The sequence below is a fragment of the Lemur catta genome, chromosome 3 (genome assembly GCF_020740605.2).
Source record: "Lemur catta isolate mLemCat1 chromosome 3, mLemCat1.pri, whole genome shotgun sequence".
Classification (NCBI taxonomy): domain Eukaryota; kingdom Metazoa; phylum Chordata; class Mammalia; order Primates; family Lemuridae; genus Lemur; species Lemur catta.
The window spans coordinates 14,867,342-14,892,377 of record NC_059130.1 but is presented as its reverse complement, the minus strand read 5'-3'; the positions used below and the strand labels follow the sequence as shown (position 1 = coordinate 14,892,377).

At 38.5% G+C, this 25,036-nt stretch overlaps 1 protein-coding gene across 1 annotated transcript; it reads left to right on the top strand.

Annotated features, from left to right (window-relative positions):
* The first annotated feature begins 16 nt into the window (after positions 1-16).
* On the top strand, positions 17-22,819 carry SLC16A4 (solute carrier family 16 member 4). The gene is given in 10 exon segments (XM_045546758.1): positions 17-179; positions 1,052-1,170; positions 7,453-7,585; positions 8,664-8,807; positions 8,967-9,128; positions 11,081-11,599; positions 13,543-13,754; positions 15,192-15,285; positions 22,587-22,634; positions 22,637-22,819. Coding segments are annotated over 9 exon segments (1,452 nt in total). The 5' UTR covers positions 17-179; positions 1,052-1,083; the 3' UTR covers positions 22,690-22,819.
* The last annotated feature ends 2,217 nt before the right edge of the window (positions 22,820-25,036 follow it).

The window sequence follows — 25,036 nt, the reverse complement described above, 5'->3', positions numbered from 1 at the left end:
GGCAGGAGTGCCTAAACCGGATCTGCACTCCTGGGCTCTCACAATGCTCACTTGTTTTCACAGTCCAGCAAAACAAAATGCCTTAGAAAAAGTAACATTCTAGAAAATAGAATAATTTATTTTTCTTCCCAAATTGCCTCGTCTGTGGAAGATTCCTTTGCTGAAACACCGCATCAAAGGTAAGATGGACATGAGATCGTGTGTTGGGTTGGTTTTCTACGACGTCTTGGATGACCAGCATCTTTTTCCCCGTCCAGCCTGCTCACCAGATGGCCACTCCACACACCCTGCCAGCTCATTCTCCTTTCCTAAGAAACAGCCTGCCTTCAACCTGACGGGGAAATGAGTGCTGTACCCCTTCCTCGGAACAGTTACATTTTCTTTTTGCTCTCTCTCTATATATATACATATTTATTTTACTGAATCATTTGTGAGAAAGTAGCCTAGTGATATTTCACTCCTGAATACTTTACAATGCATCCCATAAGAACAAGAACATTCTCATGCAGGACCCCAAGACCACCACCATCATACCTGAGAGATTTATTCTTGATATGGTGTCCTCTATTGTACAGTGCATATTTCACTTTCCAATTATCCTTTACACTTTTTTGTTCTCATGCAGGATCCATCATTCAAGGAAGAGGTATTGCATTTTCTTGTCATTTCTATTTAGTTCTTAGAATATTTACATTTAGCATGTGCCTTATAAAGGGAATTCCTCAACTCAAGGCTCTCTCTCCCTTTCTATTTCTCTAAACTCAAAAGCTCACCCAGAGGCCAGGAGGAGGATGCATAGCTTCCCCAAGGAGTTGGCTTGCAGACCCGGGAGGAAGGACACTGAGCACAGTTCTAGGAGTGGCCACCCCACAATCATAGAGGTCGGGCTTTGCAGCTAACCAAGTCCTTAGTTACATCAGGCAGACTTCATACGCAACGGGATTGGGGAGTGGACGGTAATTACAGTACCAGTGGTTTTATACCACAGAGAAAAATAAAGTTTAAAATCTAGTTTGTCAACTGAATCAACTATGTCTTGTATTTGTCACAGGGATCTTCTGCATTTAAAACAGAGGGAGCATCATGCTGAAGAGGAAGGGGAAGCCCCGACCTTACACTAAAACCCTGGATGGAGGATGGGGATGGATGATCGTGTTTCATTTTTTTCTGGTAAGAATTTGCTTTCTTTCCCTTTTCCTACTATATGAAAGAGGGCTCTCTGGAGAAAGGCACAGAGCTGCTTAAAAATAAGATAACTTAGAAAATCCCTGGCAGTTGAGTTGCGGGGGGGGGGGGGGGGGGGGGCGGGGCAGAACAAGGCCAGCAATTATAAATAACTGCTAAAGTCAGAGGCCCCTGCTGAACTGAGGAGAAAGCTAAAAATGTCCATCCTCTACTCTTCCTCCCTACCATTCCTTAAACCTAGAGAATGCTCCAGCCACGACCAGCAACTCTGCCTTGGCCACATGGCAGTTAGGATTTGGGGCTAATCATACTTTTGGCCATCCCAGAAGTAGCACTGGGAAGTGCTAAAAAGTGCTTTAGGGGTGCGTTCCCCAGCCTAGTAACAATGCTGGCAGCAGCCCCCTTCACTGAGAGGACAGGGGACATTTCCTCTCTGTTCAACATGTTGTCAACTTCCCAACTCATCCCCACTAAGTATAACTTATGCTATTATTTCTGATGTTTCCAGAAAGAGAAAAGGCTATGGATTTTGAAATGGGAGGTTGATTTTTCTCCTTCATCCATAAGCAACTAGACTAGGCATTCCATTTTTAATTTTTTTTTTGTTTGTTTGTTTGTTTTGAGACAGGGTCTTGCTCTACTGCCCAAGGCTGGAGTGCAGTGGTGCAATCATAGCTCACTGCACCCTTAAACTCCTAGGCTCAAGCAGTCCTTCCACCTCAGCCTCCCAAGTAGGTAGGACTACAGGCATGTGCCACCACACCCAGCTAATTAAAAAAAAAAAAAAAATTGTAGAAATGGGGTCTTCCTATGTTGCTGAGGCTGGCGGCATTCTGTTTTGTTTTTGTTTTTTTGAGACAGGGTCTCGCTGTCTCATCCCAGCTAGAGTGCAGTGGCATAATCATAGCTCACTGCAACCTCAAACTCCTGGGCTCAGGCGATCCTCCTGCCTCAGCCTCCTGAGTAGCTGGGACTACAGGGACATACTACCATGCCCAGCTAAGTTTTCTATTCTGTAGAGACAGGGTCTCAGTATGTTGCTTAGGCTGGTCTCAAACTCTTGGCCTCAAGTGATCCTCCTGCCCTGGCCTCTCTAAATGCTAGGAATACAGGTGTGAGCCACCATGCCCAGCTACATTTCTTTTTTTAAATTGCCTTATTTCCCTCATCTTCCCAGGAGCTCCTGGGGTTGCTATGTGAGACAGGGGTCATCTGCTCATCAGTATGCCCATTCTAGAATGCTGGTGAGTCCCATCACAGCTGTGCACCAAACAGCTTTATACAGAGTAGCCCCAGCCAGCTCCACAATTCTTAAGTGTTCCCAGATAAGTTCTATTAACTTTGAAGTGTACTCACAAAAACACCCTTTTCCTCCTGACGCTTCTGCCCCCCTCAGCCCTACAGTAAGCAGCTCTCAGGGAAGGGTACTGATGACTACTAATAATCCTCTAGTTCACAATGTGGATAACTAAGAACTCTACAAACAGACAGTGGGCAAACATGTCTCTTCTCTAGTGATAGAGAAGAAAGTAGGAGCAGAGATCCCTAGCCAGGATTTATGTAATACAAAACTCCTAGCAAACAGAAGACTATTTGCTAAACATTAGCTTCATTACCAAAGAATGTGGAATCTCATTTTTTCCCTCAGATATGTTACTAAGAGGGAAACTAAGAATGCCCTAAGTCTGAGAGCCCTTCCTGCAGCTGAACCAGCTCCCCAAATCATAAGCTTTGCAGAATGGGCTCTGTAGGTGAGGATCTCCAGTTCTGTGTTTTTCCAAAGTAACCACTCCTTACTTGTCCTATATTATCCTCTGAGGATAGGATGTTATTTACCAGTTTAGTTGCCAGTACGTAAAACTATCTAATAACCAGATTAATAAACAATGTCCCATTTTTGGGTATGACACTGCTTATTAAAGTAAAAAAAAAAATATATATATATATATATATATATACTGGATCCTCAGAATGTTAACAACGAGGTCAGGGGCTGCTCACCCGCAGTTGTAATTTGGATGACTATATGCTTTTGTTTTCGTAAGAATTACAAGTGTTCTCCTGTATAATGGCTAAGCTCCTAAAAAGGTGACTGAAAAATAACTGAATGTACTTTAAAGTAGTGAGCTCCCTACTTAAAAAAAAAAAATTAAGGGATTAATTCTAACCAACTTACCACGCTTTATAACTATTAATATGTATTTGTATGATTGCTTTCTATATTGTCTATCTCACTACACTGAACGTTCCATGAGGGCAGGTACCATGTTTGCATTGCTCACCAGTATACACTCAATACTGTAAGCCCAGCCCTAGGATATGGGCTGGAACCTAGCAGGCACTCAACAAATACCTATCGGTGGACGGATGAACTGATGGACACATTTATGAATAAACAAGCAGGAGGGGGATAGGTGATGAAATAGGAGATAGGAAGCGGCCTTGTAAGACATGCTAAGAACATTGGTTATCTTGAGGCTATGAGGAGCTAATGAGAAAAATTAAGCAGGGGAGTGATAGGGATCAGATTTGCATTTAGGAAATAGAGCTCTGGCTGCAGGGTGAATAATGGATTAGTGGGGCCCTAAATTAAGGCAGTAACAGTGAGGGCAGAGAGAAAACACAGATCTGAGCAATATCAAGGAGGCAGGCTTTTAAGACTTAGGAGTTAGATGTCAGGAAAAAAGAGGGAGTCAATCAGTCTTGGGTTGTTGGCTTGGGCAACTTGGAGGATAATGAATGCCATTCACAGAGTTGGAAGACATAGGAAGGAGGGGAGAAAATTTGAAGATGGCTTCGATGGTTTACTTTTGACACTCTGAGTCTGAGGGTCTTGTAACATAGCCAATAATATGTTCAACATATAGTCTGTGCATCTGGAGCACAGGATCTGCATACTGAAATCTGTGTCACCAGTGTAGACAGTAGTTTGGACTTTGAGGCAGGGTAGGCAAAATCACCAGGGACAGGGAGGAGGACTAGGACATAACCCTGGGAAAAATCAATGTCTAGGGGATGGGAACCCACAGAGAAAACCAAGAAACAGTCAGAGAAGTGGCAATCCAGAAATGTAGTGTCACAGAAGTTTAAGGCAGAAATTTTGAAGAGAAAGTGATGAGCAGATGCTCCTGAGAGGTTGAATAGGATAGGAATGACAAGTCTACTGGTCTAGCAATGAAGAAGTCTCTGATAACCTTGAGCTGGTACAGTGAAGTGAGTGGTGGTGGGAGGGCTTTTTCAGTGCAGTGGGATGAGAGGAGGTAGAGATACCTAATAGATTATTCTTTTAAAAAGCTTGTCTGTGAAAGTCAGGAAGAACTAGAGTGATACTGGAAAAGGGATGCAGGGTAGAAGGAAACTGGTATTAAATAAGAATAACTGGCAAAGTTCAAAATGGGCCACTGAGGCTTATCTAGTCCCCTTTCCCAAGACAATGATTAGAATGGTCTGGTGAGGGAGCCCTTACTGGGGGGGGGGGGGGTAGGGGAAGGCCTGCTTAAGGTATTCCTACCAGGTTCAACCCAATTAACTGCTTTTAAAACCAAAAAGGAAATGAGGGGACTGGAGAAGTTCTAGGGTTTTTGTTTTATTTTGGGGTGGGCCATTAACAACATCTGCTGTGGGCTCTAGTGAAGGAACTGAAACCCACCCCACCAAGCTAGGTCAAAGGTGTGGGATTAGGAAGGATAACTCCCGTTTATGTAGTCTGCTAAATTAGGGAAAACCTAGATCTTCGGATTTTTAATATCTGAGTCAAAACAGAAACAAAGTTGGAAGGTTTTAAGTTAAGGGAGGGGAGCATGGTAGATGCAGAGGCTCTACCCTTGGTATTCTTGACACACAGACCCAGTTATTAGAGACAAATCAACCATTCACTGCTGCTACACCCAGATGTCAGGGACAGACCAGAAAGGAAAGGTTCTGAACTCGGGGGACCTGCAGCAGCTAGCTAAATTCAGGTTGTTAAAAATATAGAGATCAGCATCCTCTAGACACCAGCACAAAACTCATGTCCACAGGAAAAAAAAAAAAAGCTTATTTGACAGAATGGCACATTTAGTGTTTCTTGCTCATGAAGGACACAATCACCACTCTGTTTATTTTGTAGTAAGGGAAACCAGTCTAGGTCATTTGGGATTTGTGCATAATTTTCTAGCCCGATTTCCTGCTAGAAATGCCTTGGAGGAAAATTATGGTTACAAATTGCCTGAATGGGGGCCTAATAAAATGTCCTTTTCACTTTTGGATATATAGTCCTAGTGTCCACAGCATTGTTCATTCTAATATTTTGTATCTTCCATAAAATCAGAAAGGGAAAAAACATAAGGGACTTCCTCACCACCCCAACTTTCGCAACCTCTGAACATCGTCACCAATTCTTGGTCCCTTGCCTTCAGACAAGAAATAATACTAGCCTGTAATGAGAGTCTAGTGATGGACATGAATGGAGGGGAAGGTCTTGATGATTATTCAGAAGGTAGGGGCTGAGAAAAAGAGGTGTCTAAGAGAAAGTATGTCTCTAACTCAGGTGAGTGGGTGGATGGTATCAATAAAAAAATTGAAGATTTTTTGTGTAAGGGAAAGATGAGTTTAGGTTTGGACAAGTTGACCAGAGTTAGAAGGATATACTAGACAGTTATATAAGTCTGAAGTTCTTGTGATGGTAGAATGATAACATTAACAAAACCACAGTTAATTGGGTATTAAGTACCAAATATTAAGTACCTTACCAGAATTTTCTCAATTGATCTTCACATGCTGGGCACAGTAGCTCTTGCCTGTAATCCCAGCACTTTGGGAGGCTGAGACAGGAGGATCACTTGAGGACAGGAGTTTAGACCAACCTGGGCAACATAGCAAGACTCCATTGCTACAAAAAATTTAAAAATTAGCCAGGCGTGGTGGCACATGCCTGTAGTCCCAGCTACTCACGAGGCTGAGCCAGGTGGATGGCTTGAGCCTAAGAGTTTGAGGTTGCAGTGAGCTGTGATGGCACCACTGCACTCTAGCTCAGGTGACAGACTGAGACCCTGTCTCAAAAAAAAATTTTTTTAAATCAATCTGCAGTCCTATGAGCTAGGTAATTATTTTCATTTTCCTTGCTTTACAACTCCTAAGAAGTCATTTGCCCAAGGTGATGCCCCCCTGCAGAAAGCAGAGCCAGGATGCAAGCTAAGGCAGATTGATTGCAGAACCACACTCAGCTACATCACTGTATGTGTGGGTGGTAATTAAAACCCTGAGAGTGAATGATTGTCCAGGGAGCAGATATTAAGTGAGAAGAATGCAGAACCACAGGGGAAAAATGCTTACCAGGCACGCAGAAAAAGTGAATTAGTGACAGGAAACCTAAGGTTCCATAGTTCTTCGGCAATGCAAGGCCAGGCTGAAAAGCGAAGGCTACTGAAACAAGGATAGGAAAAGCGGAAGCTAGGAAGCCCCAGGAGACAGTGAGCACACCTTGGCTCCAGAGCTTTGAGATTGAATGCAGACCCTGGTTAGGTTTAAGTTTCCGTTTCCCCACCTGACCCCTGCAAGGGATGAAATTTGGCTGCTAAGCAAAAATGGACGAAGAATAGCATTTAACTGCCCCCACGACGATCAGTATTCTAAGAAACAAGAGTTTTCTACAGAAAGAGAACCTGACCACAAAATGAGCGATTCTTAGTGGAGGGAAGGGATTGTGCAGGGAAGGAATGTTAAATGGGAAAAAGAAAAAGGTTGGGGCACTTGACATAACCGTAAGATGACCATATATCCCAGTTAACCCTTGCTGTCCTGGCAAAATTAAGCACTCCAATAAATTATAAGGTTACCCTATTTATATACCAGGTGAGGGAGGGTACTCAGCTCAAGAGCAGAGTTAAAGCAAAGCTAACCTAAGTTCTTATGGAATAATTCTTCCTATTTTGGACAAACGCTGTTCTCCCACAAAAATAACTAGAATTAGCTGTCTATAGCAGATGCTATTTTAACAGGACAGTAGAGTAGCCGTTGGTCTAGAGTCAACTGACCTCTTTAAACTTCAATTTCCTGATCTTTAATACAGTATTAACATGGCTATTCTGAAGCCCTGAAATGAGGATTAAATTCGATGCTTTCAGTTAAAGTGCTTAGCGACTCTAAAAGGAATGATCCCCCCTCCCCATAAAATGAGGATCAACCAATAAAGCAAACTGGTAAATACTAGTGAGCTGGGTGAATCCTAACCTCTCCTGTAATGGCTCACTCACCACCTGACTCGGACTGTGGTCTGCTTTGATTTAGGTAAATGTGTTTGTGATGGGGATGACCAAGACTTTTGCCATTTTTTTTGTGGTCTTTCAAGAAGAGTTTGAAGGCACCTCAGAGCAAACTGGTTGGATTGGATCGATCATGTCATCACTTCGCTTTTCTGCAGGTATAAAGCTGGCAATAAGCTTGTTGTCCAAGGAGAAGAACCACAAAGGGCAATTCCAAGAAGACTCTTCTGTCAGTCATTCAAGACTGAAGCGTTGCTAAAATTCAGGTTCATTTATTAATATGTAATGCTGAGAAAGTAAAGAATTAGTGTTTAGCCTCCACTTGACTTGGTAACTAAGTTGGGAAAATTGGGGTTCAAATAAAGGGAGTGGAAGAATTTATTTAATTCCATGATTCAAATTTTCATGTCTTATTTCTTTCCACAGTCTGGTAATGTTTTAGTGAGCCAGACCCTCAACCTGGAAGTCAGACCATGAAGTTCTAGTCATCTGAGTATACTTAAAATATATAGGACCAATTTTTCCTCATTTAGTTTTATATGGCGGAGGGGCAAACTAGTGATTCAACCTTGTTCCAGTCATTGGTCACAGGATGCAACCTCATTTTGTGGAGGTTTTATAATGCATTTCAATAAGCTTCTCCTTCAAACCTTACTTACAATCCACTTATGTTTAAAACTCACTCTCCTTCCAAAAAGCAAAACAGTTTGGGACTTGGTAATATTAAGAAATGCAATACAGGCTGGGTGCGGTGGCTCATGCCTGTAATCCTAGCACTCCGGGAGGCTGAGGTGGGTGGATCATTTGAGCTCAGGAGTTTGAGACCAGCCTGAGCAGGAGCGAGACCCCTTCTCTACTAAAATTAGAAAGAAATTAGCTGGACAACTAAAAATATATAGAAAACTTAGCCGGGCATGGTGGCACATGCCTGTAGTCCCAGCTACTCGGGAGGCTGAGGCAGAAGAATCGCTTGAGCCCAGGAGTCTGAGGTTGCTGTGAGCTAGGCTGACGCCATGGCACTCTAGCCCAGGCAACAGAGAGACTCTGTCTCAAAAAAAAAAAAAGAAAGAAAGAAAGAAAGAAAGACAGAAAGAAATGCAATGCAAACACCTTTTTTTTTTTAAGGATACATAATACTCCAAAGTAGAGACCCCTTCATTGATTTAAATTACACAACAGAGGTAAGGGATCCAAGAGCATATTTACCTAGGAGTTGCCTTTCTTTCTTCTCCTAAGGTCCCTTGGTTGCCATTATTTGTGACTTATTTGGTGAGAAAACTACCTCCATTCTTGGGACTTTTCTTGTTACCGGTGGATATCTGATCAGCAGCTGGGCTACAAGCATTCCCTTTCTTTGTGTGACGATGGGACTTTTGCCTGGTGAGTTCACCGTAAATATGACTATAAAAGATAGAACAGGAACCTTCCCTTCTATTCTTGGGTCCAAAGGCCTAGGTGTATTATCTCAGATCCAGGAGAGTCTATCATCTGGTACCAAGCCACTTAATGTGAAAGTGATTATAACCTATTTTCTTTTAGGTTTGGGTTCTGCTTTCTTGTACCAAGCAGCTGCTGTGGTAATTACCAAATATTTCAAAAAACGACTGGCTCTTTCTACAGCTATTGCCCGTTCTGGGATGGGACTGACATTTCTCTTGGCACCCTTTACAAAATTCCTGATAGATCTGTACGACTGGAGAGGTGAGTCATTCTGAATTTCTGAACTATCAACTCTTTAAGATTTAATGTTCGGCTCTCTCACTTTGATGACTGAAAAGTAAAGACTTTTAGAGCAACTGATTTCACAGCTATTGCCAGAGAGGAAATGAGCATGATTTCTGAAGTAAACATGCTCCTCTTCCTTAGAGAATACATAGCAGAAGAGATCCCGAACTACCTGCGGGCTTTGCCCGCTCACACAGGGAACTCAGAAATCACTACAGGGCTCAGTGTCTGAGGAGATGGAGGGCACTCTATGCAGCTGGAAGCGCCCTGCAGTGAAAGCGACACTCCTGCGGAAAGAAGACCCCCCCCACCCCGCCCTCACCAAAGCACTCACTTTTCACATTTTTCCTTTAAGAAAAAAACGTGCATTTAAAAAATGCCTCCATCACACTCACTAAAATATATAAAAAGGAAAAAATATTTTGGTGAAAACAGGATGTTCCTTAATATTCAATCCTTTACATACTGTCAACTAAATTTTCACAAACCATTCATCCCACAATTTTCTTTGTACCTGAGACAACACTTGGATTAAAATAATCTTAAATTACTAGAATATACATACATGTAAACGTGTGCATGTGTGTGTATTCATATGCCTACTTCTATCTACATAGTAAGTTTGCTGACGCTTTCCTTTCCCAAATAGAACACTATTCAGTCGTCTCATGGTGAATGGGAGCAGCTGACAAAGCCATGACAGGATAACAGAGCCTACAGCCCATTTTACCTTTGGATGCACCACACAAAAGTCACAACTTTGGTCAGGACATGCTGAATTCAATCAACTATTCAGCTTTCTTTCAAGGAAATTTTAAAAATGTCACGGGATAAAAAGCTCTCCCCTCTTCTATACCTGTTTCCAAATGACTCTTTTCATCTAATTTTATATTTTTGTACCTGAATCTATACCTTCACTTCAGGATATTTAAAATACCTACTTAAAACACACTACAAATTTTTTTTTTTGTTTGTTTTTTGTTTTTTGTTTTTGAGACAGAGTCTCACTTTGTTGCCCGGGCTAGAGTGAGTGCCGTGGCATCAGCCTAGCTCACAGCAACCTCAGACTCCTGGGCTTAAGCGATCCTACTGCCTCAGCCTCCCGAGTAGCTGGGACTACAGGCATGAGCCACCATGCCCGGCTAATTTTTTTGTATATATATTTTTAGTTGGCCAGATAATTTCTTTCTATTTTTAGTAGAGACGGGGTCTCACTCTTGCTCAGGCTGGTCTCGAACTCCTGACCTCGAGCGATCCACCCGCCTCGGCCTCCCAGAGCTAGGATTACAGGCGTGAGCCACCGCGCCCGGCCTACAAATTTTTTAATATGTGAAATACACTCCCCCCAAAAAACTTGGGGTTTTTTCCCCCCTTTAGCACAAATAACAACCTCTCCTTCCATCCTGTCTATTGGTGCATTTTTCTGGTTTTCTATCTCCAAAGGACTCTGTTTTTACAGAGATACAGCAGTGTATACAGCTAACAATTAAGTCAAATTCAGGGAGCAAAGTAGTGTTTTCAAGAATTATTGAAGCTGGGTGTGGTGGCTCATGCCTATAATCCTAGTACTTTGGAAGGCCAAGGCGAGAGGACTGCTTGAGGTCAGGAATTTGAGACCTGCCTGTGCAGGAGCTAGTAGAGCCTGTCCTTACAAAAAATAGAAAAATTAGCCAGGCATGATGGTGCACCTATGTAGTCCCAGCTCCTCAGGAGGCTGAGGCAGGAGCACTGCTTGAGCTCAGGAGTTTGAGGCTGTAGTGAGCTATGATTACGCCACTGCACTCTAACCAGGACAACATAGCAGGACCCTGTCTCAAAAAAAAAATTATTGGACTATGGGGTAGGGTCTCTTCTGAGCCTATAAATACGAAACAGTACTGTGAACTGAAAGATTTAACTTAATTTCTCAAATTCTCTCCTCTATTTAGGTGCCCTTATGTTATTTGGAGCTATCACATTGAATCTGGTGCCTTCCAGTATGCTCTTAAGACCCATCCATATCAAAAGTGAGAACAATTCTGACATTAAAGATAAAGGTGGCAGTTTGTCTGCAAGTGATCCAGAGGCACCATGTGGGACAGAAACAACAAACTACAATGAGACACAAGAATCTACTATCAAAGATAGTACTATGCAGAAGGCTGGACAACCTGGTAAAAGCTTAATGGCCTCACAAAATCAAAGTGAAGAGTTGAACAATGGGCCTAACAGGAAAAGACTGCTATTAATAAGCAATGAAGAAAGTTATGAGAAAAAGGCTGTTTTGTGGAGCTGCAAACAAAAACTCTTTGATATTTCTCTCTTTAGGAATCCTTTCTTCTACATATTTACCTGGTCTTTTCTTCTCAGTCAGTTAGCATATTTTATCCCTACCTTTCACCTGGTAGCCAGAGCCAAAACACTGGACATTGACATCATGGATGCCTCCTACCTTGTTTCTGTAGCTGGTAAGACAACTCACTTTAGTCTCCTACCCAAAAGGAAAAATGAACTTGATTTTATAAAATTCTATTAGAAAGCTACGAAAAATGACAACAAAAGAGGAGTTGTGGGAGGGCAAGTCTTTCGAAGCTAGACAGAGCACCTGGGAATTTCCCTGAATACATCTCTATCACTGCACCTTGCCCATGGTCCCTTACTGGACAGCAGACCCTAAACCATCTTACTTATCTTCATATATCAGGGTCTGACATGATAGACATCAATTATTTGTTGGATAAATGCTGAATTTAAAAAAGCTGATGCTCAATGGCAACAGCCACTCCAGGAAACAGAAAACCCCAGGTACACAGCATAGTGCAGTGGTTGCAAGGATTGGTTCTGGAACTAGACTTTGCTGGTTCAAGTTCCTGCTCTGTATTTCCTAGCTGTGTGACCTCCAGCAAGTTACTTTCCTTCTCTGTGCCTCAATTTCCTAATCTATAATATAGGGATAATAGCACCTACCCTCATAAGGCTGTCAGGATTAAAAAAAAATACATATAGAGTTTCAATGATGTTCTATTAATATTTGTAGCTAAGTATTTTCCCCCTTGAACTCATAATAAGACAGATAAATATGACTCTTAATGCAAGTCACTCATGAATTGGCTGATATTTAAAATAAACTAGAATGTAAATTAAAAATAAAAACAACCATTGTAATTGAATAGTCATAAAAATGTTTGGAGACAGAATGCTTGATCCAGAAGATATAGATTCTCTTAACTGACAAAATACGGAGTCTAAAAAAATTAAGAGAGGAGATGGAACTGGTTTGCTCTAATTATCTGGAAATGCTCAGAAGCTCAACATTAATTTTTCTCTACTTTCTTGAAAAAAAAAAAAATGAATTTACCAAACATTTACAAAACACTACACCTGGTTTCAATGGTTCCAACTGTAAAGATACTCTGCTTCAGTCAAATAAAGCTTGTGTACACAAGACAAAGACACAGGGCTAAACTGACTTTTTTCACTAAAATGTCTGGTAGTATCAATTTAGATCAGGTTAGGGCTATAAAATGGGACCAAAAAACCATACTAAAGTCTTAATATGTATTCCACGAGGTAACTGTAAAAATAGACATATAAATGATAGCATGCATTTTTTATTCCGTTTTTTAATGGAGCAATTTATGTTTGAACCACATAAAGAATTTAAAGAACAAAACAACTGAACTCATGCTACCCTCAGTGAAAATCTTTCAGCCTTTAAATGCTACATTAGCTTACAGTAGGATATAGGGTAAGAGTGCTCTGTTATCATGAAACTAAGTGAAAAGTGTGGTTCTTAAATTTTATTCAAGCTACACCATAGCTCCAATGTTCAAAATATGATCTTCCATTTCCAGACTTCCAACATATTTTCAAATTAAGCATAATGACCTTTAAACGAAGACTTAATTCCTAGAGCTTCATATGCAATTATGAATCCCAACATCTATTTTTTTAACATATGATTTTATTATTTATACTTCTATATTCTACCATATGCCTTCCCTAAGACACTGATCTAAGGGTCTACGATCCTTTAGAAAGCTCACTTTCTCACCTGCAGGACCTATTAGAGGAAGAGACTGCCTGGCCTCCAGAGCCCAGGGTCCTCTGTAACCAGGGATTCCCAGTTTGGTGGTATGAGCTCTCCAAACACAGAAAACACACCTGGCAACTTGATGTGTCTTTTACCCAACCCTAGAGAAGCCTTTTGGGGTATTTTATTAAATATGTTTGGAGTAGGTAAATAAATGATAGAGCCTATTGACAGACAAATGAAACTTTTTTTTCTCACATATCCTGGCGTCAGGATGAGGTTATATTACTTGGGAAAAGATGTCTATGCATTCATATTTTTCCAACGGGTAGGAAAATGAAATTAGGACTTCATAAGACTTTTTCAATACTGTTCCAGGTATCATTGAGACAGTCAGTCAGATTATTTCTGGATGGGTTGCTGACCAAAACTGGATCAAGAAGTACCATTACCACAAGTCTTACCTCATCCTCTGTGGCATCACTAACCTGCTTGCTCCTTTAGCCACCACATTTCCACTACTTATGACCTATACCATCTTCTTTGCCATTTTTGCTGGTGGTTACCTGGCACTGATACTTCCTGTACTGGTAAGTAGATGCACTCATTAACACTGTTAAACCATTTAATAAAAGTATTAGTAACAACTTCCCCAAAAGAGAATACATACTTTATATTAATTTTATACCTAAAAAAAGAATCATACCAAACGCCTCAGAAACCTATAGCTATATCCTGTCCAGTTATTCATCTCACCTTGAGAGGTAGTTTGGTGAGAACTATCCACATGGGACAGGAAAGAAATGAAAGCAAAAAAGGGATCAGCAGGATTCCACTTTGCTTATCAGTCTCCCAGAAGATTAGGCTTGTGTTCACCCCAGAAATGGCTCCTTCTAAGACACAATCTTAAAGAGTTCTCTAAGAACTCTTCAAGAGAAAAAGGGATTTCCTGACCAGTATGGTTTCTTTCTTGCTGCAATTATTGCCTTGGTCCTGTGTACTTTAATAAGGACATTGTTTTTTATCTCCTCTCTATTTTTACCTCAAATTGACTTAAAGTCCTGAACCCAAATAGAACTGAAATACTTACACAAATACTTCTGTGTCCTGGGAACCCTTTGGGACCCCATGGGTTCTTCTTAGAACCATGTGCTCAACACGTTGAAAAACAATCCCTGGGAAACTTCTGCTCTCATATCAATACTAGCATAAGTGCTACAGGATACTATATGAGGCTTGGGCAGAAAAATCAAACTCCCTAAAGCTGAAATCAACTCCTTGCAGTATCTGATTTCTTACAAACCAATGGCCATTACTGAGCCACAGGCAGATTCAAGAATGTCATCACTGTCAGCTCATATTATAAATACCATTTTTAAATAGTGAAAATCAACAAGATTTGGGGGGAAAAATAACCCCTGAACCACCAAAAAAAAATTTTTTTTTTTTTTGAGACAGAGTCTCACTCTTTTGCCCTGGCTAGAGTGCCATGGTATCAGCCTAGCTCACAGCAACCTCAAACTCCTGGGCTCAAGCAATCCTCCTGCCTCAGCCTCCTGAGTCATTTGGACTACAGGCATGTGCCACCATGCCTGGCTAATTTTTTCTATATATTTTTAGTTGTCCAGATAATTTCTTTCTATTTTTCAGTAGAGATGGGGTCTCGCTCTTGCTCAGGCTGGTCTCAAACTCCTGACCTCAAGCGATCCTCTCGCTTTGGCCTCCCAGAGTGCTAGGATTATAGGCATGACCCACCGTGCCCAGCCAAAAAACTTTTTAAAAAATGAAAACAAAAATCCAGTGTTCCTGACTGATAAATTGAAAACACTGCTTACTTAGCAAAGTTACTATTCCCTATCTGACCTCAGCTCTCTTTCATAATATTGGGGGAAAAGACCATCCAAATCAGCTCAGAAGTCAAACTGTTCAATTTGAGATGATATAAATAGTATTTATCATTTTTAGGAATAGGTCTCTATAGAATTTCACCCTTAATAATGGCTAACTCTGAATTTTAATTCCTACAGGTTGATCTGTCTATAAATTCTACAGTACACAGGTTTTTGGGACTTGCTGGTTTCTTTGCTGGGATGGCCATCCTTGCTGGACCACCTATAGCAGGTATCAGCTTTGCCACATTCTGAGCAAATTGTAATAGCAAAAAAAGTAAACACTAATCCAGGATTACTGGTTAACGTGATGACAGTATCAGGTTAAAAGAAAGAGTTATTTTTGCCTTTCCTATACCTACTCTCACTCCATCACCAATACAGGAAAATCAGGTTTATTAGAATCTCAAAGACCCATAATGCTTAAAAAAAAAAGAAAAACTAGCATCTTTTATCTAAACAGGAATCACTTTTACAGAGCTTGAAAGTTGCAAGCCTGATATCTTTGTTCTTCTCATGTGCCACACAGATGGTTCAGGGATGCCTAGTATCTGTTCTGTTCAAAGAGGAATAAAGGCCCTTCAAGTTCTACCTATACCAATGGTGGGAAGATACTTGGCCTAAAGGCTAGAGTCTCTGTGGAGAGGCTATCTGGGGTCAGTGGAAAACATTATATATAAGTACGGTAAATATTTGGGGAGTTCTAATTATGTAAGTCAACTTTAAGACTGAAGTGTAGTTTTACACTCACTTTTTACCTAAGTGGACATTTAGTCTTTTGATTTTTAGACTTTTGCTTCTTTTAGTCCTGAAGTGAGACAGAGAAGGGATCCGATCTTGCCCTCCTATCATTTTTTACAAACTAAATTTTAAAATGATGTTAAATGTATACCTCCCTTTAAGACTTAGAAAAGGAAAATATTAAAAGAAAAAGAATATATACTTAGGATAACAAGAAGTATTACTGGGAAGAAAAACATTACTATTTGAGATTCAATTTAGGCATACTTATTCTAAAGGAAAAATGCATACAACTATTATTTGCATTTAGGAACATACCTCTTCCCATGTTGTCTGTTAGCCTACACTTCATACCTGGAAAGCAGAATAGAATTTTAAAGTTGAGCCAAGAACTGTTATATAGGGACTGGTAAAAGAAGGCCAAATACCAGAGGTACCTACTCTATGGCTAGTACCCAGGCCAGTGAGATACAGAAAACAGAGCTCAAATATAATTTGCTGATTTTTTTTCAACCTGATCCTTCTTCACTAGCTGTCTCAATGGTGCCTTGGCACTTTGCAAGCCTAGTAGGCCAAAGTACAGTGAAGTAACAAATATCAGCCACAAAATACCTTATTCAAATGATAAAGGCAAGTAATAAAATTTCTATATGTTTTTGTATACTTGTTAAAATAAAATGTTTATAAAGAGTGTAATATATGAGAAGGCAAGTTTTGTAAGGACCATTACCTGAAAAGATAAAGTTATAGGTATATATGTGAGTTTTGACATCAATTTGTTGGGGTATGATCTTTTTTATTTTATTTTTTAATAAAAAAGGATAGACTACAACAGAGATTAGAAAACAGAATACATCACTTTATTGTGAAGCTTTTAGTTCATACACACACCCCTATGTAATGTAAAATATATGAGTATAAAATATTTCTGTCAATTAGTCAAAAAAAAAAAAAAAAAAGTTTACAAGCCTTTATTACCCAAAAGTCCAAAACACCCTAGCACTGTATGTGAGGATAAAGAGAGCTCATGATAATTTTATGTACTAATTCTGAGAATATTACTTAGGCAATCATAAATTGTATAAGTTCTACAAAAATGTCAAAGGAAGTAATAAGGCTGTTGCTGAAAGCTCATGTATAGATTTTTAGTTTGGGAGGTGCTCACAGTATCTTACACAAGATTATGATAATAATTCAGTTTAATTTCATTCTCTATATCATAATCTCTCATTGACTGCAACGTTGTGCTGCTAAGAAGCATCCTGTTGAAGAAAGAAATTTCAGGAGAGCTTTCTCTGTAAAATAGCAAAGAGGACTTTACAAAGGCCATTAGATTTGTTCCTAACTTCTAACTCTTATAGCAACTACCCAAGAAACATCACAAATGTTGATTTACAGATCAACTCAGTTCTCAGCAGGTGTGCACAGTTACATTACTGTCTTTAGCTTTAACTAAATCTAAAGGCTTACTGGTGACAAAATAGTAAATTCTCAACCACACTTAGCTCTTTAGAACTGTATGAGATTCTCATGTTTTACTTACCTGGATCTGTCATTACTAAATTGCAAAGTTGAAATTCCTATAAAAGATTACAGGCATTTTTAATTAAGAATCTAACAAACAGTAATTATTTCACAATAATCCTCAGTCAAAACACGTTAAAAATGATAACATCGATTACATGAACAATATTTCTCTCCTTCCTGTATGCAAATGAAAAAGAAAAAAAGTTCTATACAACATATTTTAGTACTTCAAGGAAAGAAAAAAGCAAAGGAAATCCACAGGTTATCATGTAACTGTTTTTTTTTAAGTATACAATTTTTTTTAAATGTAAATAGACCATATGGGCAATTAAATTATTTATATACCATTCTCAATCATGAATGTAAGCAATATGGTAGCAACGACATTCTTTATCAGATTTTTGCTGAAACTGACAGGGATTGAAAGGATGAAAGTTAAAACCTACCTCCCTACACCCAGGTACCTCCTCAGTAAAGCACCACTCCACCCCACAGTCCCTTCTATCCCTCACTTTCCAATACTCAGTGACAAATTCAATTTTATATAATAATATAGCCTGCATTAGACTAGGTCAGCTTTAGGGTTGCTCTGGGTTCCTTGACCAGGGTGGTCAGTAAATCTAAGTGTAAGTCAAATGTTATGGCCCATCCAAACTCAACTGCTGTTTTTTGCTGGTAGACAGCACCCAAAACTACACACTGGCACCAAGATGGAAGCCTGGGAAGAATGTGGAAAAATGAAAAGTGTTGATATTTTAACACATTATTATTATTTCTCGTAGAACTCTGTTAACAGAAGTAAACCTGCAGAAAACAATATAAATATAAAAACAGTGCCTTGGGCAGAAAAGCAATATATACAATCATATTCTCCAACATACAAGTCAGATGTAAACTACTTACGTGAAATTCCTAATCTTGCATCCAAAGCATTTGACTTGTAAGCTCAAAATGCTAAAGACTAGTTTCATTTAAAAATAAAACTACCAAGGGCCCATATTAGCTGCCTATGAAAATAAAACAAAACTGAATGCAGCTCCCCTCTTCTCCATATGCTCCCCATTCCCAACTGACAAATGCATACATCGTGCTAACACACACACACACATATTTACTTAAATCAATCACAAGTATCTTCTGAAAAATCCCGTAAAACACCGTAAGTAATCATTTGATTATAATTCAGTATTCATTCAATAATTATCAAGCAACTTATTAGCACAGCACTCAGTCAGATGCTATCTGGGACATAGAGAAGACAGAAGTTACTGTCTTAAAGTTCTCAACGTAGCTCACTGGGCCATAACATGGCACTCACTCTGCCACATACACTGCCAGAACTTCATATGAAGGACAACAGTCTAGAATCTCTAAAACTGATAATTATTACAATCTGCATTCTTCTTCTACTTCATTAATTGAAAATTTGATTAAGCTGCTGTAACCCCATCACTCCATTTTCTTACCTTTAATTGAAGACATTTTGAGCTATAAGATAATAATAGCCTTAAAAAGTTGAAGTTTAACTAAATTAAGCAGGTATTTCACAGAAGTAATTTTTCCCCCCAACAAACCCTAGGAAAACCATTTCTAATTCTGAATAGCTGTAAGTCAATTGTACTCCAGAATAAGTTAAAGTTAACTAGCTCCTAAAGAAGAAGTGCCTCTCTCTCTCTCTCTCTCTCAGTATTATTTACCAATCTCACATCTCATCAGAAATACCATGGAGTGAAACTGGTAATTTTGTACCAACTCTATTCATGCTTTATAGAAAAAGACAATGGCTAAAATGGAAATTCATCCATCTAAACTAGTCTTTGTCCCATCAACACAGATAAGACATCTCATGAAATGACAGGTCATTCTCTATCTATTCCATCCTCACTTTACATCCAATATTAAACAAAAATTCCATCTGGTCCTTGCTCCATCTTTTACCAACTATGACCTCTTATAGGCAAAGATATAAGAAAATACTTTGGACTAATAATTTAAAAGAATGTTATTAAATAATAATAAAAATTTTACTGTGCATAAGAATCAACTGAGTGTCATCCAGGATGAAGTATGCTTAAGGGAAGCCAATGAATCTTCATTATTAACATGCATCTTAAATGAATCTGATGCGGGTAGTCTGGAGACACTGAGGAAATGCTTACAGAGGTCTTCAGCTTAGTAAGTCTGCATCAGTTGCCAGTTTTCTTGTCAAAGTCTTGGCTACATACAGTAATACTCAGCATGGAGTGAACACTCAGATGCTTGCATATTATCCTGGATTGTAGCTGGTAATGAATCTCATCTTTCTCTTTCACAATGCTTTTGCTATGACCATAAAGGAATCTAGTCTTTTGAATGTCAACTAATATTTGTTCATCCATTTAAAATGGTAAGAATACAGTGGCTTCTACTATACCAACAATAATTTCTTTTAAAAATATTTACTTAGAAGCATTAAATTATTTAGGGTACTAAGTGTATCTAATTAGAGATTTTTTTATACTGCTATCAAAAAAAAGAGGCCTAATAAAAATCAGACCAAATATACAATCTTCTTTTACTATCAGTGGTAGAGAAAGGCTAGTTATTCCCACCAAATAGAGTAGATGTCTTGATAGCAATGAAGCTCAAAATTTTACCTAGTAGCCTCTTAAATCTAAGCTTGATTATGACAGCTAATACTTGCGTAAGATAAACAATATGATATAGTTCTGCATCCTACATTTCACCTCATATTTGCTATTATAAATATAAACAGCATCTTAAAATTCCTCAACTGCATGTGCTGATGCAATGCTACAGAACTCAACTGCCAGGCTACCAAATGGCAATGGGATCCTAATTAGAATTTTTAAAAAAATACTAATATCTCAATGATCAAATATGATTGGGAGAAATGACTTAAAACAATTATTTCATATAGATTTTATTTCATCTAATTGTACATGGAAATAGTTCTAAAATATGCTAAATGATTCTCTGTCCTGATAAGAAAATATATGAAATACAATTATGGGTCACTTAAAGGCAGAGATACGCTGAGAAATTTGCTGTTGGATTAATTTTGTTGTTGTATGGACATCATAGAGTATACTTATACAGACCTAGATAGTATAGCCCACTACCCACCTAAGCTATATGGTATATAGCCTATTGCTCCAAGGCTATAAACCTGTACGCCATGTTACTATACTGAATACTATAGGCAACTGTATTTTTGTATCAAAACATATCTATGATGAAAAGGTACAAAAGTAAAAAAATACAGCATTGAAATCTCATGTGGGACCACTGTCATAGATGTGGTCAGTCAGTCCTTGACTAAAACATCCTTATGTGGTGCATGACTATATATTTCAGTACTTAATGTTTCAGCACTGTGTTGGTGGAACTAAGGCAAGACTAACAAGGGATGGGTGAGGGGGAACTGCTGCCTTCCACACTCTTTCCTTTCTAGAAATTTCTAAAAGAGTTCAGAAATTAGTCACTTATTTCCTAGAGATCTATAGGTCAATCACAATCAACATAATATAAAGGCTTGTCCTAGTTAGTTTCACTCCACTCTGTAGCTTAACTCCAAGAAACATTTGAGGTCACTGATCAAACAAGAAGTCAGTAAGTAAAAAGCAACTTAAAGTTAGTTGAATTTAAGAGGCTATAAAACATTCCAATCATTTATATTGTACATTATTAAAATATAGTTATTAAAATAAAGAAACTAAGTCTATATCAGATCTCACTAAGAGAACAAAGAAAGGAGAGAGAACCAAACCAGAAAAAAGGAAAGGTATATTCTACACATCCCATGAGGCATCATGAGCTAATACAGAAAGGAAAATAAAAAAGTACAATGTAAGTTCGATGAGCAGATATTTTCATCTATTTTGTTTGTGGGTATACCCCCACAACACAGACCTGTGCTAGCACACAGCCCTAAATTTTCTGAGTAAGTGATCAGACATAATATATATACAATATTCTAGATAAGAACTTCTCAAAGTGAGATCAGTGGACTCCCAGAGGTCCCTGAGACCCTTTAGGAAGTCCACAAGACCAAAACTATTGTTATATTACTACTAAGACATTATTTGCTTTTTTCACAGTGTTGACTTTTGCAACAACGTTTAAGTGCTAGTGCCTTAACACAAATATTCTTTGCCACCATACACTCAGTTTAAAAAAAGTTTCACTTAAGAAGTTCTAATATGTGCCATTAGCCAAAAGATTTTGAGTACCCTCTCACTTCTGCTATAAAAAAATTTAGATTTCAGAGGGAACTAGTCATTGTTTAAACCCACTTGATCAGTCAGTTCCTTTTCATATAGTCTCAGAGCCCCCTGCACCTTCCCTTGAGAGCACCTATCACAAGTGTAATTTATGTGGTTGATACTTATCTCCCCACTCAACTGTAAGCTCTGTGAAGTCACGGACCATGTCTGTTTTGGCTCATTATTGTATCCTCAGCACCTAACATATTGCCAAGAACACAGTAAGTACTCAAATATTTGTTCAGTGAAGGGAAGAACAAGATAATCAGTTCTCTCACTTTTTCTTTGGAAAATGGTAATTCATGGCCGGGCGCGGTGGCTCACGCCTGTAATCCTAGCACTCTGGGAGGCCGAGGTGGGTGGATCGCTTGAGGTCAGGAGTTCGAGACCAGCCTGAGCAAGAGCGAGACCCCGTCTCTACTAAAAATAGAAATTATCTGGCCAACTAAAAATATATATAGAAAAAAATTAGCCGGGAATGGTGGCACATACCTGTAGTCCCAGCTACTCGGGAGGCTGAGGCAGTAGGATTGCTTGAGCCCAGGAGTTTGAGGTTGCTGTGAGCTAGGCTGACGCCACAGCACTCAATCTAGCCTGGGCAACAGAGCGAGATTCTGTCTCAAAAAAATAAAAATAAAAAAAATAAAAGAAAATGGTAATTCATGATTATTTTCTTTGTAAAAATAGTGGTCCTCTAATAATATTCACTGTAAAATGAAATAGTGTATGTCCCTAATTTTCTCCAACTTCTATTATAAGATTGCAAATGAATTCTGAGTCCACAATGACTTTTTCACGGGATTAAGTCCCTAACTCAGGTGAAACTGATTCAACTTTATCAATGAAAAATAAGACAGATAAGAAGCTTAACTACCTTTCTAATGGGTCACAATACAGATAGGTAAGTACAAGAGGCTGCTTCCTTTCAGGAGCTGTTCATGGCTGAGAATTACTAATGAAAAGAATTTGCTTCACTAATACAAATGTTCCTCCCTTCCAGGCTGGTTATATGATTACACAAAGACATACACCGGTTCTTTCTACTTCTCTGGCATATGCTATCTCTTGTCTTCAGTTTCCTTTTTTTTTGTACCATTGGCTGAGAGATGGAAAAACAGTCTGACTGGAAAGAAAGAGCACTGCAATCAAGAGAGTTTAACAAAAGAAAATCTAAACTAATTAAGTCACTGGAAAACAAAAGCTTGGAATAAAAGTTTCCTCACTTGTAAAATGAGAAGGTAAACTAAATAAGTTTTTAAGGTTCATTCTTGCTTTGGCATCCTGAGGAATGTCTAATTGGTAGTAAGACAAAAGTAAAGGCAACTTAAATTGTTAGTATTTAATCAAATAGGCTAAAATTTAATCAGTTGAAGCAGCTACCTTAGGTATTACATGAAAATCAGAATCCACTACAATAAATTAATCCAAACTCTCAATAGTGACTTGGTAACGCAGTCACTAAAATATATGAAGATGGAAAACCGCTTTTATTAATTTAAAGAAATATTAAATATTGCCATTGGTTGAATAGCACTCTGCAATCTGAATATGAGAACCCTGCTTAGTGACTAGAATGGTATATACCCCCCAAAAATTGATCTTTGTTTATTGATTAAAGATAATCTGTGTTTTTGTTACTTTGTTTCTTAAATTTCTATAATTTATATGTATTGCTATGTAATAAAAAGTAAATAAAAATTCCTAAAAGTCCTTTATTTCAAGATCATTGAACATTTCTGTCTATCAACATTACTTTTTTACTACATCTAATTATCTAAAATATTCACATTAAATACCTAGATATCTCTTTAGAACTGCAAGTTTTATATGAAAGTTGAATAGGTAGTTTTAATGGGAAATATATTTAAATTAAGACATTTCTTATTAAATATGTATGAAATAACTATGTTGATGAATTAATAATGTCACTTAAACTAAGCAATTACATATGAATAGAGAGGCTTTCAATATTTGGGTGATCTTTAAGAGGAAAAAAACTAGCTATAGTTCTCTGCTACACCAACCTCCCTTAGACTCTCCTTCAGAATGTTCTTTAAACTGTCGTCATCATCATTATTCCATCCTTCCATCCTCCCTGCTTTAATATGTCTTATTGATTCCCTATAGAGAAATATCCTAACCTGAAAGCCTGGTTGAGCTCTATACGCTGCCATACTCTGTCACTGCCTATGTAAGCCTGTGTGCAAGCTTTGGCATCTGCTACAATCCCAAACACCTTTACACATACAAATAGCGAAAACAGCCCCAATTTTCTCCCCTGTAAAATGAGGATAATACTAGCAACCTACCTCATAGATGTATCGTGAGGATTAAATGAAAATACTTTTTTTTTTTTTAAGAGACAGAGTCTCGCTCTGTCATCCAGGCTGGAGTAAAGTGGCACAATCATAAGCTCCCTGTAGCCTCAAACTCCTGGGCTCAAGCAATCCTTCCGCCTCAGCCTTTTGAGTAGCTCAGACTACAGGCAGGAGCCATAGTAGTGAAAATATATTTGTATCAGGCAAAATACCGTTCATACACAGTAGCTGCTACTTTCCATTCTTCTGCTTTCTATGTCAAAACAAAGATAAAAGAAATCAATGACTTACTAGGACCTACTCTCATTAATTGCTCCTCCCCTTTTGAGCAGTAATTATTTTCAGAAGGGACTTTAACCACCTAAGACAACTAGATTCCCTCCTCTTATCCAAGCAAACTGTATATTTTAAGTGGGACCAACTTAAAGAACTCCAAATTGAATTCTTAGACAGGCTTTATTGATCTTATATGATAGAGAAGTTCTTCATCCTACTCAATGGCAATAGCCCCCTAAACCTGGGTGGTATACATTAAACAAGCCTGAATCTCTAGACTACAGAAAGCTAAAGACTTCTATAACTAATGTGTTCAGTGTATTACATTTCTAGGAATCCATAATGCAGGAATATCATCCCAGATATATTTGAGGTTTCAAGAAAAACACAGTGGTCACTGATTTTCTTTTTCCTTCCCCCTCAAGAAATCACTATGAGACAAAGAGGAAACAAATATTAGACTTATTACATAAGTAAGTGTGCTTGGGGTGGTAGGGTGGTGAATAACTTTATTTCAACATTTAATAATATGCCAGTCATTGAGATAGGCACATTATATATCTTATTTAATCTTCACAATAACCTTCAGAAGCAGATATAGATACTGTACTATGATGCCCATTTTACAAATGAATAAACTGAAGGTCAAAGAAATTAAATACCCAGTAAGTAGTGAAGTCATAATTCAAACACAATCTGACACAAAACCCTACACTTTTCCTGTATATTACCCTGGCTTCTTTGGCAACATCAACAGATTAAGAAGCTAATTTAATCGAAAACAGTTAACTTATAATAAAATTGTTCTAAGTCTAATTGGCCTAAAATTTTAATTTCTAGATTGAAATAAAAAAGA